The sequence below is a fragment of the Equus quagga genome, chromosome 14 (assembly GCF_021613505.1).
Source record: "Equus quagga isolate Etosha38 chromosome 14, UCLA_HA_Equagga_1.0, whole genome shotgun sequence".
Classification (NCBI taxonomy): Eukaryota; Metazoa; Chordata; class Mammalia; order Perissodactyla; family Equidae; genus Equus; species Equus quagga.
In genome coordinates this window covers 67,825,284-67,845,579 of record NC_060280.1, presented here as the reverse complement: position 1 = coordinate 67,845,579, position 20,296 = coordinate 67,825,284, and the positions used below count along the sequence as shown (strand labels likewise).

Below are 20,296 nucleotides of genomic sequence, written 5' to 3'. Positions count from 1 at the left end.
GCTGTGTGTCTCTAGACACTGTTCACCTCATCATTTGACCTGAAATCTGCATACTTTCCCTCTCTCTTATTCTTCTCATGCTGACAGAGGAAGCTCTGATCAATGTTTTCAAAGAACATTGAAAGAAGTTCTGCTCAGGGAGCTGTGATTTGCTATTCCTCTCCTCCCCAGTTTGGAACATCCCATCCCAACAGGATGCGGCATGTTCTCATCTCCTAATTAATGAGCAGGGGCTTCGGCCGCGTTCATGTACCTGTCCTTTTACAATGAGCCTCCTCAGTAGGCTGCAGGCCCACGAAGGGTGGAGCCAGGTGTAGGGCAGTGTGGTAAGAGATGTTATCAATAATCTCCCTCTCTCTGCTCCTCCTCCCTTCCTGCTGCCACACCCAAGAATGAGTTGTTGTTTTTAAATAAATGTATTTAGTCATTATGACCAGCTTCTTCCATTTCCTTCTGGAGACAGGCTGTGCGTACACAAGCAGACATATATATGGTGCCCCCTTTTTAATTTTTTCTATAAATAGTAGCATTCTGCTGACATTGGTCTGCACCACCTTGGCCGTTTTTGTTTGTTTGTTTGTTTTTCTTTGCTTAACTGTATATCTTGGAGATCATTTCATATCAGAAGAAGAAACCATGTCCTGGTCCCAAAGAGACTGTCCCAGTGAGACCTGAGGAGAAGATAGGATCAGAACATTTTTCTCTGTCCTCTTTCTTCATGACACCACAAGTATTAATATAATTATTTATTTAATGTCTTCCTCCCCGACTAGGCTGTTAGACTTCGTGAGGGCAGGACGACACCTGTGTGGCTCACTACTCTATCCGCAGTGTCTACCACAGTCCCTGGAACTTTGCAGGTGCTCAGCAAATATGTGTTGAATGAATGATGAGAATGAATGAGGCTCCTTCCAGGCTCCTCCATGCCTCCCACCACTCTTCTCCAAGTTGATGTCTTGGGTTCGGGTTGAACCCAAGCAGCAACCTACTTCCCATGTACTCTAAGCTAAGCAGCATCTTTAAAGATTGCAAGGCTCTTAGGACATGGTTCAACTTCCTTAACACGGCCTACAACGCCCTACTAATCTAGCCTCCACCTACTACTCCAGTCTCCTCAGTCACTCTCTCTCTCCCTGGGGTCCAGCTCATTTCCAGCCTCTCTGCTTCCTCTCCCACCCACCCTAGCCTCAGGCTCTTTGTGTAAACTGTTTCCTCTGCCTAGAATGTTCTTCCCTAAACTCTATCCTCCCTGCATTACCCAACTCAGACTATTCCCCATTAATGTCTTCTACTGTCAGTTCAAGCATCATTCTTCAGAGAAGCCCCTGACCCCCTGGACTAGGTCAGGTCCCTCAAATACCTGTACATCTTCTCTGGAGCCTTCATCACAAATAACATTAGTTTAATGTCTATTTTCCCTCCTGGACTGTAAGCAAGGGATCACATGTGTCCTGTACACCACTGTATCCCAGTGCCAAACGTATGGTGGGTGCCCAATAAATATCTAAGAAAGGAATGATGATTGAATATCATGTTGCCTCCAACTTAAAATTTTCAATGGTTCCTCATAGCTTTGAGGATAATTTAGCATCCACGACCCATCACAATCTGGCCCTCATTAAACTCTCTGCCTTAGTCCCAAACCCTTGGTTGCAGCCAGATTGAAATGCTTGTGTTTTCCCAAATGTATCATGTTGTATTATAATTCCATGCCTTCTCACAGATCGTTTCTTCTGTCTGCTATGCTGTCCTTCTGGCTAGCTCTGAATCTATTCTTCAAACAAATTCGGGGATCAGCCCTCCCAGACCCCATTCTAATTTGGGTGTCTTTCATCTGTGTCCCAATAGCACTCCCACGAGGCTCCTGACCTCTACTTCACCCCTCGCATTTACTTCACTGCAATTTCTTGCCTTTTCTGGCTCCTACTTCTCAGTTTCTTCCCTTGATCCTCTTCTTTTGCCCATCCTTAAAATGGTGGTGTTGCCCAGTGTTGAGCCCTGGACTTTCCTCTTTGCTTCCCCCGTGCAAACTCCATAGGTGAGCTCCTCATCACCCAGGATTGCAACGCCCACCAGTATGCTTATGACTCCCAATCCATATCTCTATGCTGGCCTTCCCTCCTGACCTCCAGGCCCATGATTCCAAGTGCCCAGGGACATTCCCACTTGGGTTTCCCCTAGGCCTCACTGTACATCATAATGATGTAAAGAACAGAAATCATCACTTTTTCCTACTCCCAAACCAGTTCCTCCACCTGTGTTTGCTTTTCCATCAACAGCACCACCATCTACACAATCAGCCCAGCCTGAATGCTGAGAGTCATCCCAGAGTATTCTCTCTCCTTCATTGCTCTCCCTGCCCCCACCCGATTTCCAGTGTATTAACCAAGACCTAATAATTCTACCTTCTAATTATCTCCTGAATCTCTCCCATCGCCCTCATTCTTACCACGTGGCTCTGCCTCAGCCCTCATTATTCCTCTACCGGATAACCACAGTCATGTCCAACTGGTCTCCCTGCAATGAATCTTGTGATTCTGAAGACACACTCTATACTGCAGTCAGAGCGATCATTCTGAAAAGCAAATCTGAGCAGGCCAGTGCTCTGTTTAACGTCCTTCAATGACTCCTCCAAGACTTCAAGCTCCTTAGCATTGCACATAGTCCCCTCAGTCCTGCCTTTGCTGATCTATCCAGCCTCTTCTTCCAACATTCCTCCACGCGGAACCACCTGCGGTTTCATGAATGTGCCATATATTCTCCCTGCTGCATACCACTGTTCTCATCCTTTCCCCTTGTGAGAACTCCACCTCCCACTTATTTGCCTCATCACTCCTTCCTGTCCTTTTAGACTCAGCTCAGGTACTAATTATCTCCTTGGGGAAGCTTTCCCTAACTACCACCTCCCAAGGCTTTGTTAGCTGCTACTCCAAAGTTCTCCTAGAGAAATTGTCATGTTGTTTATCATTTGTTTATTTGTCTATCCCCTCTACTAGGCAGTGAGGTCCTCTGGGACAGGGGACAAATATTATTTATTTGTGTATGCCCAGCACTCCACACAAAGACCAATATAGAGTTGATAGTCAAATGTTTGGTGAAAGCATGAACAATGGTGTAGTTTTTATTAAACAACTATGTCCCACCCTGGACAAGGCTGAATCTCACCCATCCTTGAGTGCTGAAAGACTAGAGGACAACACCATTATCCCCAACTACCTTAACTTTCCAACCATCATCATCCCCAGGGATGGAGAAGAACCCTCCCATGCCTGCCTACCAGGCACTATCTCTCTCCTGGATGTAGAAGATATTTCCTATTCTCCCAACTTCCAAGGCTGCCTAAACTGCAAATTATTCCCAGCCCTGACTTCTCCCCTGAATGCCAGAACCATAGATATAACTGTCTACCTGCCACTTCCTCTCAGATGCCCAGGAGAGGTGTCTAGCTTAATACGACCAGCTCCAAATTTTTAGTTTTCCCCCTCAAACCTCTTCCTCCTGCAGGCTCATCATCTCAAAAAGTGGCAGCACTTTCTAATCAGTTGCCCAGGCCAAAACGCTTGAAGTCCTCTTTGCCTCATTTCTCATACTCTGTATCTGAGCTATCAGCACAACTTGTTGGCTCCATGGTCGAAGTATATTCAGAATCCAACCACTTCTTCTCACCACCATGGCTATCGCCCCAGCCCAAGCCTCCACTGCTCTCAGCCTGATTTTTGTAATGCTCCAGGCTCATCTCCTGCTTCCACACAGATTGTTCTCCACACAGCAGCCATGTCAGCCAGCTCAGGCTTCTCTGCTGAGAGCTCTCCAGCAGCTTCTTATTTCACTCCAACTAAAAGTCAGGGTCCTTTCAACGGCCCCCAAGACCTTGGGTGGTCTGCTCCCTGCTACTCCTCTGACTTCATCTCCAACTTCTTGCCTCCTTCCTGGCTCTGGCCCAGCTTACACTGGCCTCCTTGCTGTTCCACAAACATGCCAGGTCTTTTCACTTGCTGGTCCCTCTGCCTGGAACACTCTTTCCCCCAGATATTTCATTCCCTTTCAACACTGAGGTCTCTGTTCAAATGTCACCTTATCAGAGAGGTCCTCTCTGACCTCTCTATCAAAAAAGCATCTCCCCACTGTCACTTTCTATCCCCTTAGCCTTCTTGATTTTTCTTTAGATATTTAATATAAGCATCTATTTGCTTATTTATTGTATGCCTCCCTAAACTTCCAAGCCCCATATTCCCCAGAATGAAGAAGACTCTTTGCCTTCCAGGCATCATCTTCCCCAGTGCTTGGCAGGCAACTTGGTTCCCGGCCACTCACCAGTCGGGAATTGTAAATGGGCGATTTGATGGGTGTGGCCATAGGGCAGTTGATTCGCTTCTCCTTTTGGCGTCGGTTGCAGAACCAGACCCTCACCACCTCCTTCTCCATGGACAACTGCTCTGCAATCATGGAGATCTCCTCTGAGCTGGGTTTGGGGTTCTACAGAGACCAAAGAGATAGAGGGCTGTCAGGAGGAGAAAGGAATAGGGTCAAGAATCGGGGGTGGGGGACAGATGTTCCAGAGAAGCAGTATAGAACAATAGATGCATCAAAAGCTTTAGAAGCAGACCTAGAACAGAATATAGGCTTTATCACTTACTGTGTGTTTTAGGAAACTTTCTTAACCTCTCTGAGCCTCAGTCTTATCATCTATGAAATGAGAATAATAATGCCTACCATATAGGATTATTGTGAGGATTGAATGAGAAAATGTGTGTAAAGTGCCAAGCACAGGCCTGACACTGAGTACAGGCTTTATAAATGTAGGTTCTTTTCTGTCACTCCTTCCTTCAGGAAAAGTTCTGGAAAGAGGGGTCCATTGATGAGTTATGTGGGGCAGGAAGAATCCCCAGAAGCTGTGCTCCCCTCTGTGTTCTTTCTTTCTAACCTGATGATATCCTTCTCCTGTGTCATTGCTGCCTGTCCTACCTCAAAATAGGAAATCATAAAGCTAAAACTCATGGACCCATCAAGACTGTGGAGATTATATGTATCTATCGATCACTGTCTTCTTCTGACCCCTCCCCACACCCAATCTTTGATCTCAGCCCCGTTTCCTCCCTCCTTACTCTTGTGCTCTGAGAAACCTAATCAGAATGAAAAGCCTAGCTCTTGTCATCCTGCCAGGAGAATGCAGCCACAAATCCTTGAGCCAGATGCAGTGGAGAATCTGCTGGAGGGGCAGCAGTCCTGGAGGCCTGGAGGATGGACCTGTGTGGTGTGGATGGAGGCTCTGGAGGCTGGTACCTAAGGGATCCTGATTAGTAGCTGTTTAGACCACACCTGTTTTCCCCTCTTCTCTCCCCCATCTCCCACGGAACACATAGCTGGTATTATTAGCTTCCACATACTGGCTCAAGAATATGCTTTTGCTATAAGTTCCAAAAAATGTATGTATATAGTATGGTCACAGGTATTTAAATGTGTGTGGAAAAGGAAATACACGTAGACGGCATTTGATGGTGGATTTTTTTTTCTACATTGTGCATTTTTCTAATTATTTACAATGAGGCTTTATTACATTCATAATTTGAAAAATACAAAACAATTTATAGAAAATAAAGAATTTATATATAATGCCCTGGCTTTGCTCCGTTTACCTCAACTGGATACATAGATACACCCTCTTCTGGGACCCTATCTCCCATTCTTTAAATCTCCCAGTGAGAGAGACAATGGGCCCCAAATAGATGTCATGGCAAGAAGGGTCAGTGGAGGAAAAGTTCCTGGAACCTGAGATGAAGGGCAGCCTCGAACACCTGGGGATGGAGTGTATCTTTGCTTTCTAACCCTTTCCCAGGGCAGGTATATGGTGGTGAGGGGTTGGTGTCCAGGGGTCTGTGTGAGCCTGCTCATGCAGCTGTGGAAGTTGGCCCACCCGCTTCCCCCCTGAAGAGGCCACTCACATCTTGAAATCTCTTCTCTAGAGTCAGGCGGATGTTGGTCTCGATGCTGGTCCGTTTCTTTCTCTTCCTACCGAACACTTCGCTGAGGGTGGGGTAAGAGCTGGGAGTGCTCATGGAGGGGTCTGACGGAGAGGATTCTGTCGGGAGGTGAAAGAGCAGAGGAGGCTCAGAGAAGGGAACGCATGGCTGGTTCAGGCCCTGTTGTAACGGACTCGAGGTCCAATGACCTTCTTGGTGGGTTCTGCAGTGGCATTTTCAGGACCAGCCCCCTCCCCCCAGCAGGAGAGCCAGAAGAGATCAAGAATCTTGCTTCTCTTCGTTGCTCTGGGCAAAGGTCTTCCATGACTCCCAGAGCAGTGCCTGCAGTGTTTGCGGTCATGGTTCAGGGACGGCAACATCAGCGCCATGTGTAGGTGTGAGTGGGTGCAGGCAGAGCTCCTACAAATCACATTTGTGAGTCTGTCTTTTACGAGTATGCCTGGACGTGAATACCAAGTAACATGTGAATTGGCGTTTTGAACTAAAAGCAATGGCACTTGGTGGCAGAATGTTGGTGTTGACGCCATTTTCTTTTTAGTGTGTTAGAGCTGAGGCTGTAAGATCGATAGGCAGGGATATCCCTCAGGAAGGATTCAGGTGTTAGCTGGGGCATCACACTAGAAATGATCTATAAGGTCCTTGCCCAAAGACCCTAAGACCCTCTGATCATATTTCTCACTTCAGTGCTGCAGTAAAAGTAGCCCAAGGGACGGCCTGTCAGGGGGACTTCCGAGAGGGTAACACCCGTGGCTGCCCACCCCACCCCTTCCTCCTTCTCCACAGTAACCACTAATCTACACGTATCTATTTCATAGGTCCCAGCCTTGGCACTGGCTCTGCTCCTTCCCTGTCTACCTAGACCAGGTGTTCTCAACCGGGAGCGATTTTGCACCACCATCACTCCCCCAGGGGACATTTGGCAATATCTGGAGACATTTTTGCATGTCTCAATGGGGGGCAGGTGCTACCGGCATCTAGTGGGAGGAGACCAAGGATGCTGCTACATCTAAATACCCTACAATTCACAGGACAGCCTCCCACAACAAAGAATTACTGGCCTAAGATATTGATGGTTGAGAAACTGTCTCATGCTATTCCCTGACACCAACTCTTCTATTCAGTATGCTAAACACTTTGCCCTCGGCTTACACCCTTGACCTCCTGGGATGCCTCCCTGACCACCACGTGTGACTGAATCTCCTGCAAACCCCTCTCCTGCTGTAAGGCTTTCCTGACCAGTCTAGTTCACAGTAACTCCCTGCCCCCTGAAAACCTACTCAAGAATTAGCCAGGCAGAGATCTTGTGTGGTGCCTGTCGCCTCCCCCTCCCAGCCATGAGAACCCACTTTCCTGTCCCCCGACCTAGACCTCATCCAGACTGCAGTCTCGGTAAGTGTGTTTCCCCTGCAGACCCAAACTTCGTCTCTCGTGAGCTGTCCTGAGGTCTAGGCTGGGTGGGTCTGGGGCAGGGAATGGAAAGGGGACAAGTCTTCATGGCCAGAGACCTAAAGCCATGTCTTCCAAAGGGCTTTATGAGTAACGAAGCTGACATTTTCATTTCCACTTGCCTGTCTCCTGGGCCTCATTTCTCAGTTGGTTCCAGACTCAGGAGGAGAAGAAAGGGGTGTTACGTATCAACTGCCTACAGCCCCAACACAGACAAGTCACTAGCCCCTTCCCTGCAGAATCCTCTAGGGCACCAGCTGTCCTCTGTCCCTGAGGCCTACCTGCATCGTTCAGCCACTTCTCCAGCAGTGGCTTCAGCTTGCACATGTTCTTGAAGCTCAGATTGAGGGCCTCAAACCGCGAGATGGTGGTCTGGCTGAAGTCGTTGCCATAAAGCTTTCCCATTGCCAGCCCCACGTCTCCCTGCATGTGGGGATTCAAAGGGAGGAACTTGAGAGACAGGCTCCTTCTCTTTTTCGTCTGCACCCCCTACCATCCTAGCACCTATCATGCACCCAGCGAACCTTCAAGCACTCACCCATCACCTCGCCCCTTTCCGGGTTTTTCCCTCTAAGATGGAGAATTGGTCTACTTCTCTCCCTAGACTTTGAGTGGGCCTTGCCTATGTGCCTAGCTTCTAGCCTGGCCCTCATTCCTCTCCCCTCCACCAGCAGTGTCTTCAGTTCCCCCACCAATGGCGACTGTGCCCTATTCTCAGGGAACAGAGGGACACAATGGGCTTGCCCCAAACATAGAGCCTCAGGTGGGTCTTGAAACCCGCACTTGGGAAGACCAGTCTCCACTCACTCGACCCGATTTCTTCCATCTCCTCCCCCTAAACAAACCTGTGTGAAGCCCAGCTTAATGCGCCTCTGCTTGAAGGTCTTGGCAAACTTCTCCAGCTCTTCCAGGTCACTGGGCTCATCAGCCCCTCCAGAGCTGGGTAGATGCTTGGGCACTGGGAGATGCTGGGACGCTTCCAGGTGGGGTTCTAAAGAAGATCCTGGCAGCCCGGGGCGCCCAACTGCCTAAGAGGGAATATACGCCAAGCAGATCCACAAATAGTCAACAGATCAGATGGCATTTTTCTGATATTTTGTACTAACAGGCCCACTCAGAGGATGACAGATCCCTGGGGACATCTGATTCCTATTTTTTCAGTGGGCTGAAAGTGGAAATTGGAGCTTCTGTGAAGGGTTAGTAAATAGCTAGACTAGCTGGGGTAGAAGCAGAAGGAATGTGGGGCAGGGAAGTGACCTTTCTGGGTTCTGGCCTATGACTCAATGTTTGACTCTGAGCAGGTGACTTCCTTCTTTCAGTTTTCCACCATAAAAGGAGCAACCTGGGTTGTTTACAAAGATTCCAAAACCAAATCTCAGAATGGGACAGGGAAAAGGGGGTTGGCCTTGCCTGTTCTTTTCCACAAAGCAAAGTAACTGAGGTGTTCGACAGGCATTAACGGAAGATAACAGAGGGCATCGGATAGTCACTGCACTAATAGAATTTGCATAACATTTCAAACTCTTGTGACTGTCACTTTACTCTCTAAACCACCATTTTCTTTCATGAGAGTGTTTTTCACTTTTGAAAAAATGTCAAAGGTATCCCAGTGCTATCAGAATGTATCTTGATCTCATTCCTAGTTGTCAGGAGATATTCTTTCTTTAGTTTATTTTCATAGGAAAAGGGACCCTTAAACCTGGAAGCCACGTTGCGCCCATTTGGGGTCAGAAGTGAAGATATCTATCATTCCACAAAGTGGGAGTGGGAGCCAGGCCTAGGGGTCCAGACACTGTGTCCCGAACAGGGGCCACTGACCATGTGGATAACTTGGCCTAAGTCCATCCTCCTCTCTCTCTTCCCAGTTTACTCTTTTCCTAGGCTGGGGTCAGCTTTACTCCTTCTTCCTTCCAAAACATTCAGGTCTACCATTCAGATGGGCATCCTTATGAGGAGGAAGTTAGAAGGACCAGAGAGAAGTTAAGGATTCTTTTCCCTGATACAGGGTCTTTTAGAACAGAATGATTTGAAACCATTACGGATTTGATCCTGTTTGCAGGGAGGGGGTGGCACAGACCAGACCCTCAGGACAAAGCCTAAGTCCTCTTTGAGCCCCTTCCTTTCCATTAATTCATTTGTTCTCTCATCTGACAAATACTTACTGAGTTCTTTGCTAGACCGTCTCCTTCCCCTCTTCACATGCAATCAGGAGCTGAACTGCATTGACCCAACTTCCCTAAACATCTCCTCACTCATCCCCTCCTCTCTGTTCTCATTGCCACAAACCTAAGCCGGTCCCTGCTTACCGCTGCCCAGGAGGATCTTAATCACCTTCTCAACAGCCTCCCTGCTTCTGGCCTCTCCCGGCTCTCATCACATAAGATGTGAGAGTTGAACTTGAGGATTCCCTAACATCTGTTCCAGACCTAAGTTTATGATGATTCTGAGGAGAGCAGTCAGGAGGAAGTACAAAGCTTACGATTCTGGCGTCCCCATTTCTATTAGCCAGTAGAGGGCACCCTCCCCCCTTCCAGGTGTCTTCAGTGTACTCTAGCCCTCTAAAATCCTGGCCCTTCCTGACCCATGGGGATCTTAGCACAGAGAAGGGACATTAGGATCTCTGCAGTCATTCCCAACTCTTCTGCACATCCATCTCTGCAGAGCCATCTTGCACAGCCGTGAAGGTCATTAACTGCACGGGGCACCCAGACGAGGGGAGGAGTGGCAGCTACCACACAGCTTCTGCTGCCCTGGCCAAGCCAGACACACTGGTATGTGGCGGCATCTGGCTGGAGGAAGAGGTGTCTTTTTTTCTAATTGGCAATCAGGTGGTGCAGGGAACCACGCAGCTCTGCAAACAGCCTCTCTGGCAGACCTCAGTGCTCCTGACCTGCACACGTGCCCACTGCAGGATGCAGCCTCGGATAGTAGATCTTAAGAGAGGCCCAGAGGTGGGAGACACTGACTTTGTGGTCTGGGGACATGAGATCTATGGGACTCTGGTCTCTGCCTTGGGGCTTAAGAGCACCCAGCCAGGGCTGGCGGCCACCTTGGCATCCCTGGAAAGTCAGCTGACCCATGGTTCTAAGAGGAGTGCTGCTAGGGCCTGATCGGGCTGGAGTGGAGTGGCCGCAGTACTGAGCAGGCTGGCCAGGGAGCTGGAATCTCTGGGTTCTCCTTCTGGCTCCTTCAGTCACATTGGGCCGATCACTTCCCCTGGCTGCGGCTTAAATGTCCTCGTGTGCCAGCAGGAATAGACCCTGGCTTTTCCCTCTTCCCAGAGGGGTAAGTGTACCAACAAAACCAGGGAGCTTAACTCTGTCAGGAGCTGAGACATTCCTAGAGGAAACAGGAACAATGTGGTTGTTTACCTGGGACGCCAGGCCAGGCCCCGTCTGCGGGAGGAGGAGCGAGCTTTGTTGCTGTGGAAAGGGGAGAAGATTTGGCTGCAGACCTGGGTGAAAGGGGAGGGACAAAGGAACAAAGGAATAAAATCCAGGCCATCGGAAAGACATGCTCTACAACTTTGGAACCACAATAGCTGTCTCCACCCCCTACTACCTAATCAGGTCCCTTGACCCACCTCAAGCCTCCGTGGAGAGGCCCCCACGGGCACTGCCAGGCATTGCCACACACAGCTGGAGGCGAATCAGACACAGGGATAAACAGATGTAAACAGCAGTCCCCAAACCAGTCCTTCTGCTTGCCTGCCTGCCTGGAGTGGTGCAAGGCTGAGGAGGATGAAGACAGTCTGCTCTGGTATCTGATAACCAGGGCTGAAGAAATCCAAGACGGAAGGAGATGCGGGAAGTGACAGCTAAGAATTCAAGCTGGAGCTGAGGATTTCCGTTTTGCCTGCAGAAGTAGCTGGGATGGCTACTTCTGCAGGCAAAGATGCAAAGATGTCAGACTAAGTAGATGGGGCCGTACAGCTCCAAAGGGCAGTGGATCATTGGCCAGAGGCTCTTGGCAGAACCAGGACATTTTACACTTGGGAGAAAGGGCTAAGAGAGTAAGGGAAGATGAGAGGCCAAGTGTGGGGAAGTTCAGTCTGTCTCTCTGGTGGTGTGGACTACACCTGCTCGTTGCACTGCCTGAGGATGGCTTTCTCTTTCCCTCTCCAGGAAAACTGTCCATGAAGGGCTCTGCCCGGCTGCTGGTCATGACAGTGGCCTCCCTTTAGGAAGGGCCACAGCCAGGAACTCTTACTTTCACTGAGGGAATGGGGCCATCAAACTACCACAGCAGATGATGGGGTGGGTCACCCCAATCACTCAGCACAGAGCAGAACCTTGGGGTGTCTATTGTCCCCAAGCTGTTTTGGGTCACCGATGTACAGCATCTCCTGATGCTGACCTTTATACTCCTCAGCCTAAAAAAGTCAGGGCTTAATTTTTCCTTACTAAGATAAATAGGCACAAAGCTCTTATAAGGAACCCTGGACTGGGAGTCCAGAGGCTTGACTACTAATAGTAATCTAATATTTGTATTGCGTTTTGAAATATACAAACCCTTTTCACATGCATTATTTCAAATAACCCTCAATAACCTTGTGAGGTAGAGTTTTGCTATTATTCCATTTTTATAAAGGAGGAAATGGAAACTCAGAGAGGTTAGGTAAGTTTCTCAAGGAAACACAGCTAATAAGTGATTTTTTTTTTACCAATGAATTTTTCTGACTCCAAATTTTGAACTAGGTTCCCCCCCTCCCCCGTGCTTCATACACTGATCTCATTGGTTATATGCCTCAGCCATTTTTCACATCACTATCTTCCCCAAAAATTGAATTAACTGTTATCTTCCTTTTCCTATTCCAAGAATATGATATATATTGTTTAGCTAATATTTAAAGGTTCAAATGTGTTCTCATTCATCATCATAATAACACTCTGAGATGACTTGGAAATTAAGGTTTGGGACTACAATTTTGGAAGAGTTGAATCTTCTTTGGATTCTGGGTTCCCAAAGCCTCTACTTGGGATTTGTACAATGGAGGGGAGCTTATAATTCCTCCACCACTTTTGGCTCTAGTTAGTGGAGCTGGGAGAGAGAGAGGCAGGACAGTACAACGGCCAAGAACATGGGTTTCAGACAGACTGATCTGGAACCTTCTGGTAGGTCACCAGAGACATAATATGACTACCTATACACAGTATTTTATTTTATTTTTTTGCTGAGGAAGCTTAGCCCTCAGCTGACATCTGTGCCAATCTTCTTTTTTTTGCTTGAGGAAAATTAGCTCTGAGCTAACATCTGTGCCAATCTTCCTTTACTTTGTATGTGGGTTGCCGCCACAGCATGGCTGACGAGTGATGTAAGTCCACATTCGGGAACAAACCTATGAATGTCGGGACACTGAAGCAGAGTGCTGAACTTAACCACTACAACACAGAGCCAGCCCCTGCACAAGGTTGTTTTGAAAAATGTCAGGAAAATCACTCAGCAGAGCTCCTGGCATATCATGATCAAGAAATGTTGGCTAATATTATGAATATTCTGTCTCTTTTGCTCTTGGCCAAAGAGAAGTTCTCTGGTAGCAACTTCCCTGCCAAAGAAAATCTGAAAACCCTCTCGACAGCCTGTGGGTGGCACTGCCGCTCTATCCGAATAGAACCACAGTCGGGCTTCCCAGAGGTGAAGTCTGAATCCGTTCCCGGAGATTTCCAAGGAATTGGGACTTGTCATATACCACATCAACCAAGGAGTGCCTCCTTCTTTGTACTGTTCCCTGAGAGATTTCCAAGGAATTGGGACTTGTCTGTACTGTGTTTCTCAAGGAGCTCCTCCTTCCTTGTATACCCCAGCTTCCTGCCACCCTAGCACCTTCAGATTCGACTCTATGAAATTGAAGTGGTGGGCCAGACCAAGCACGAGGCTGGGGAGACTCAGTCTGGAGGGGCAATCCCAGGGTCCCTACCTCAGGCCCCAAGGTGGACAAGCTGGTCTGAATACCAGAGGGATGAGCCACTCCCCACGCCCCACACTTGGGCATCCCCACTGGGCAAGCAGCAGCAACACTTTACTGGATTCGGTCCTTGTGGAAAGCCCCAAGCTTCTTACCTTGCTGCCCAGGCTGGGTCTGAGATAGCAGGAACTGGGATACAGACTGTAGGTGGCCAGGAACCAGCACGAGCTGCTGGAGCGGGTGGAGGGTAGTCATGTCCTACACGCGAGGAGATACACATATCACAGAATTTACAAGCTGGGGGGACCAGTGCCATCTGCCTGCTGCCCGTCTGTCCCAAAGGCCTCCACACCCTTAGAGTTTGCGGGCATTGACCTTGCCTTATGCCTCTGTGTAACCCCAGTGTCTGGCACATAGTAGCTGTTCCCTTAATGCTGGTGTTGTTACAGCTCCTGCACTTGGCCAGGCAGTGCCTTGCAACCTACTGTTACTTAGACCTTGCCTTGTTATTTAGCTTTTCTGTGAGTCAGGCCTGTCTCCCAACTAGACTGTAAATGCCCTGAGAGCACTGACTGGGTATTATACATCTCAAAGGTTTACCCTAGAAGTGATGTGCAATCCCAATTGTCCATTGTTACTATTTTTTTAAAAGCTCACGCCACTTGATTATGCTAAAAGCCATGTCTTGGCCATTTCCTGGGCCTGAACCTTTCCTGGAGGAAGGGGCAGGTTATTAGTTCTTAATAAAACCAATTTGACTAAACAGAAAGTCCGTTTCCCCCGATTTCCTCCCGCCAACCCCAAAAAGGGAAATACTAGTCCCAATACTTGGGGACCTGGGAGTGCTCTGAGATCTAGACGCCCCCAGGGCTCTGTGACCCTGCAGGCCTGAGCTTAGGTCTGTGCGATAGACGTGGTGAACCCTTGCTGAATGAAGCAGGGAAGGAATGGATGCACCTTCTAGTCTTAAATATTTCCAGAGGAGGGATGGCTCTTTCTTCCCCAGGTCATCCAGACCAAGAAAGGGGACACCACATGGACATCCGCCCTCTCAGACACTGGCCGTTACTGTTTCTGGATGCCTCTTTCTGCCCCGCACCAGCACCCTGTTCTACTTTGGCTTTGATGTAAAACCTTGGAGAAGGGAGGAGAGTGGGCCCGCTGGGGACAGAATTGCTCTGTATTTGTAGCAGTAGGTGTCATCATAGGGCTCCTCTGAATACGGCTGGAAGACGCCAGCCCTGTAGTTGCCAGGTCCACCATTTTGGCAAGATTGGCTCCTTTTTCTCCCAGCGAGGCAGAGACCTCCCTCTTCACATAACCAGCCAAGCTGCAGCTTTAAGAGGATGTTTTGTAAGCCCATGTGCACCCCAGGCCTCCCAACCCCTTTCTCCCCTTCCCTGCAGGGGGTTCTTTAGACCAGTATGGATTCACTGAGAGCCAGATCTACAGATCAAGCAGTTTGCAGAAGGCTTGAGATAAACCTGACAAGGATTGGCATTTACCCCAGACATTTGGTTTCCGGCCATCATGGCAGGTCCTTGGCTCAGGTGGCATGGCCGATGAGAGAGGGTCTGCTGCAGGGAGTCACTGAGGTCCTCAGTTTTAATCTGTAAGTGGAGGCACGAGGAGAGCATCAGTCCTAGGCCTGCCCAGGCAGACGGAAATGGAAACTTCGAGAAGAGCAAGGCAGGAAGCTGAGTGACAAGCTGGGAGAGTGAAGAGCTAGAACAGTGCCTGCTGGGCTGCAGCTGGATTTTCCTGCGTGCGTGTGCCCTTCAGGCCAGGGCAGCTCGTGAGACACAGAGGTGAGGGGCCCTCTGGAGTAATAATCTGCAAGATGGGGAATCCACTTAGCTCAGTTATTTCCAAACACCATTCTGGAGTCTATGCCCATACATGGGGCAGTTTACGTTCTTCTCATTGAAATGAGAAAAAATAAGGATATTGTAGTGACTTGAAAAAATTTCTTTAAAATTCTGAGACGACTTTTTTTTTTCTTGGGGGGATATGTCAGAATTTCTTCTATGAAGTGATGGTGATCCTAAATGGCATTTTTTAAACTCCCCACCTCACAAAGTACAAAAATTGGCGACCCTTTATCAACTTCCCCTATATTCTGTTTTTTATTTTCCAGGTACACAAAATCCCAAAGTCTGGGAACCAGCTTTCCCTCCATCCCCGCCTTGTTTTCCACACTCCTCCATCCTCTGCGTGCTAAGCTGCCTCCGTAGCCAGCCCTCTTTGCCCATGTGGCTTTGGTGACAGTCCTTGCCTGTCTCCCTACAGGCAAGGACATGTCTCCCTCACAGTCGCTGCTGCAGTTGCAGCCTGAGGGGCCTGTGGTGGTTTCCAAGCTCTGCCCAGCCTCCAGCACCCTTCGATGACAGCACACCCACCCACTCGTGGGTTTCCCAGGTGTCCAAGGGCAGGGCAGGAAGCACAACTTGTGCCCACCCCTCCTCCCACCCCGAGAACAGCTTCACTCTTGCAGCTTTTCAGGAAGTTCATTTGCGGGCTGTGGGGCGGAGGAGCCAAGCGATTTTGAATTCATATAATATGGCAAGGAGCAGGGGATCTAGACCATACCCTATAAATGACGTTGGGGAGACCCTCTGATGGAAACTCTTGGCCATAGAGATCCTGCTAAAAGCATTTTTTTGGTCTGTGCTGGGAATGTCAGTGACATCCCAGAATCTCTCCTGTCTCTATAGTTTAACCCAAGTTAAAGGTTCATACTAACAGCTATACTTGTGCTTAATCTCTGTGGGAAAATGGTGCTGTGGAACACTTAAAGAAAGAATTCCCTTTAGTTGGAGAGTTAGGAAGATCCTATAGAGTGACTGAGACCGAGGAGGGAGCTAATGTCCTAAATATGTGCCTTGCACATAGTGGGAACCCACTGCCTGTTAATTGAATAAAAGACATAAACACAACCCATCTCTCCACGGTCTCCAGTGGGATACATCGGGGAAAACATTTAACAGGGAGCTAGACTTTGTTTCTAGTCCTAACTCTGACTCTAACATACTATGTAAACTTGAACGATCATTTAGCCTCTAGGGGACTTGGTTTCTCCATCTGTTATACGCTTCTCTATGATTTTTCTCTCTTTCAGCCCTAAAATGGAATTATCAATTCTAATTGCCTAGTGCATTTGGCAGACCTGGCTAGTCCAGGTTGCTGTCATGTTCTTAGAGAAAGCAGATCTAAACAGCACCGAGAAGCCCTTGTTGCACCAGAATTGGTAAGAGGATGCTTCTTTCAGGGACAGTGTTTACAAATCATTCCTTTCCTCTCCTCTCACCCAAGGAGACTCTCCTGGAGCCTTGGAAGCAAAGAGGAGGAAGGGAGAGAGATAGGAAGGAGCATAGTAGGGGCAGAGCTAGACTTTCGGAAAACTCAAAAGGCACGGCCACCTGGACACGCTCTCCAGGACAGCCCCAATCCCTATCCCCAATGCCCCTGAGCTCTTCCTACCACACTAGGCATCTCTATCTAAGGAGCTCTAGCATCCTAGTTCTTCCCCCGAAAATTAGAGTTTTCACAGGGATTCCAGGGAAACGTTTGTTAGCAAGTTTTAGAAAGCTAGAAATAGATGATAAACTACTTATTTAAAATCACCGCCACCCTTAAGGTTTGCTCCAAGAGGAGACTTTATTGAAGCAAAGCCTTTTTGGCCAGCCTCCCCTCCCCACATCTCCCCTCTCTATCCCCCTCCTGCCCCAGGGCATCCCTCGTCCTAGAGTGGGGACAGGTGAGGCAGGATGGAGGAAGGGGGACGGGGGAGAACATGGAAAATTGGAGCTGAAACCACAGTGGTGGAACCACCGCAGGCAGCTTGGCACAGCTTCAGCTGCGAGGCAAGTGTCAGGCTTCCTTTATAGACTTATTATGAGCAATGGAGAGATAAGGAGGTGCAGCTATGACAGAGCTTGAAAACATGTGCTTTGCCTCCAACCCAGGCACTATCTGTTAGAATCAGTGCCAGGTCTTCCTGCAACACTTAATTTCAGAAACCAGCGCCATCATAAAAGAAAACGCACCCTTTCATCTGTTTCCTGGATTAATTGCCCTCCAAACTCTTCAAGGGGCACTTTCGACCTCCCAGGTCTGAAAACGAAGTGCCTGATAGCAGAAAGTTCCTTAGGGGGCAGTCCGGGGCGTTCTGACTATGCAGTGTGCTATTCTTCTGAGTTTTTGCTTTGTCGACATTTTACTCTCTTGTTTTTCATAATTCATTACCCCTTGTTTGTGAGCTGCTGAGAGTAACCCCCAAAGAAGACAATCCTAAACAAACCCAGTTGAAAGACAATAAAGAAGACTTCTTTTTCTATGACAAGTTCTAAAGTCTCTGCTTGGGTGCATGGGTGGGTCTCAGAAAGGGCAGAGCTGGAAGAGGAGGGGAAGCAGGTACATCAGCCGCCCATACGCTTTGCCGACAATTCTCTGAGAGTTCAGAGGCTAAGAAACTAAGAAATAAAGTCCTTCACAAATCAAAAAATCCCTTTCACAGCTGTCGAGTGGAAAAGATTGGAGCCTTTCGAGGCAACTGGGTGTTGGCTGTGGATCTGGAAGATGCGATAGAGAGACTTCTGTTGGATCCCCTTGACTTCTAATGTGATAACCGGAGGCAAATTGGATGAAAACCGAATTCCCCCATATTTGTGAAAACCCAACCAAACCCACGGGCTGCCTGGAATCATGAAGATCAACTGCAGGGTCCCTTTGGGGTTCTCCTCACACAAGTGGAATATTTCTCCAGGATCAGCTTGGGATGGACTAACCCCTGGGGACACGGGCCACCACAGAGGGTTCTGCCCTGTAACAGCCATTGATCATCCTGTCCATGTAGTAGACAAGGTTTGTTAGTTTAGGATCTTCTCCACCCACTGCACTGTGCAAAGGTATTACACCGAGTCTTGGGCAGTGACCAGGGAGGTAAAACGGCATCATGAGTGATTATCTTTTCTAATCCCAGTGAACTCCCTGACATCACCTGCTTTAGAAAGCAGTAGCCTTGTCATGGGAGGAGAGAGCCCCTTCTGAGAAGCTGGAAATCCTTCATACATGCTTTACTTGGCTTCACTGTGGGCACTAATGTTTACCTTCCCATCTCATAGAGGCCCAGAGAGCCTCAGAAATGAGCAGAAAGTTACATAACAAGACAGTGGCAAAACTCCAACAAGGGAATCATTCTCTGACCCTCCCCGGTGCTCTTTCTGCAAAACAATCCTACAAACGTCCCAGGGATATGACCATAGGTAATGGAAAAGGCAGTGTTCTGGCCCAGACATACACTTGGACCTCCTTATTAACCATCTGTTTGGGGGTCATGTGATGGGGCTCGGGGGGTGGTACTGGGGTACTCATCCTTAGCCCCCTCCCCATGACATTTTCACATGGTCCTCTCCAGGGGGAAAACAACCCAACACTAATGAACATATCATCAGCGATGAAAATGATCAAAGCTGTTGTCCCAGTTGCATAACTCGTTTGTGGAAAGTGTTTCATAAACATTTCACAAGAAGGTGAATTTCAAAGCTTGAACATCTCCCAACCTGCCTTCAATTACAGGCAAGATTTTTTTCTTTTTCTCCCTTCTACACTTCTCCTTAGCAGTGAGGAAGAATTTCTGTTTTGTAACTGATCTATAAAGGGTTGGCAAACATGTTGCTCATGAAAATATACTAAAAATATACTCCAAGCGGTGGAAGGGGGCAGGGAGGTAACTCATCTTAGGTGAAGAAAGCTAGAAGTCCCCGAAGAGATGTTGGCTATATTTTGGCTTCGAGGGCTGTCCTCCCTCAGTGGCTCTCAGCTGCTCATGTGTCCAGGGCTCTTGCCTCTTTGGATGCCTCTGGGAAGTGCCTGGGGAGATGGCCTCATCCAGTCCCCCGTCAGACCTATGAGAGACCAGCCTGTGCACCTTTGCCCCTGCACACTGGGATCTTCTCCCTGACAACATCCAACTTCCAGACAAACGAGTGATGGAGGAGAGGAGACATGGGCCCTTTAATAGACTAACGGCTCCCTAGGAGGCTGGGGCCACTTAGAGTTACTAACTCCTGAAAGGAAACTTTCCAAAGAGGCATCCTTGTCTTTCCTGCTTGCATTTACCCTGGAAATGCAACGAGCTTATCAGTCATGTTATTTAGTTCTTTGGCTTCAGTTCTTAAGATATAGCATTGCTAGTGCTGACACATGCATGAAAAAAACTCCATCATTTTAAGCCCATAAAAGTTTTCTTCTTGGAGCCGGCCTGGTGGTTTAGTGGTTAAGTTCGTGCACTCAGCTCCAGTGGCCCAGGGTTCATGGGTTTGGATCCTGGGCACGGACCTACACGCTGTGCATCAAGCCATGCTGTGGTGGCATCCCACATACAAAATACAGGAAGATTGGCACAGATGTTAGCTCAGTGACAATCTTCTTCAAGCAAAAAGAGGAAGATTGGCAACAGATGTTAGCTCAGGGCCAATCTTCCTCACCAAAAAAAAAAAAGTTTTCCTCTCTCTCTGGCATAGAAGTCTGTGAATTTAGGTTTATGTTTAAAAACTCTGGGAAGGGGCTGTGCCCTTATTGAGGACAGATTCTCACAAATATTTCTTGGTGCCCAGGACTTGAACAACTTTAACCAATGATTACTTCACAACCCTCCTGAAATGCCAGCAGTGTCCCCCTGCAGTGGGGAGCCGGAATGGTGAGTCTTCCCTTTTTTGACCCTGATCCCCTCTGAATCAGAGTCTTCTGGTTCTCCTTGTAGCCTACCTGGTAGACAAGCTCACAGAGCTGCTACTCTCCAGGGAGGAGCACCACAGAGAACTGTGGATACACCTGCACAGCGGGCTGTTCTGCCCCCAAATAAGTGAAATGGTAGGAGGTGGGGGAGGTGGGGGGTAAGAAATGCCAAGCACGGTCCTTGAATCAAACTCTGAAAACTGTTTCTAAGCCCAGTGGCTATTCT

General features: G+C 48.4%; 1 protein-coding gene across 1 annotated transcript in view; it reads right to left on the bottom strand.

Annotated features, from left to right (window-relative positions):
* POU2F3 (POU class 2 homeobox 3) overlaps positions 1-20,296 on the bottom strand; it is a 72,453-nt gene that overhangs the window by 4,509 nt on the left and 47,648 nt on the right. The window contains exons 5-11 of the mRNA XM_046638251.1: positions 14,838-14,942; positions 13,488-13,590; positions 10,799-10,881; positions 8,273-8,455; positions 7,709-7,850; positions 5,943-6,079; positions 4,315-4,476 (exon numbers count right to left, since the gene is read on the bottom strand). Coding sequence (XP_046494207.1) covers positions 4,315-4,476; positions 5,943-6,079; positions 7,709-7,850; positions 8,273-8,455; positions 10,799-10,881; positions 13,488-13,590; positions 14,838-14,942 — 915 coding nt within the window. The remainder of the gene's footprint in view (positions 1-4,314; positions 4,477-5,942; positions 6,080-7,708; positions 7,851-8,272; positions 8,456-10,798; positions 10,882-13,487; positions 13,591-14,837; positions 14,943-20,296) is intronic.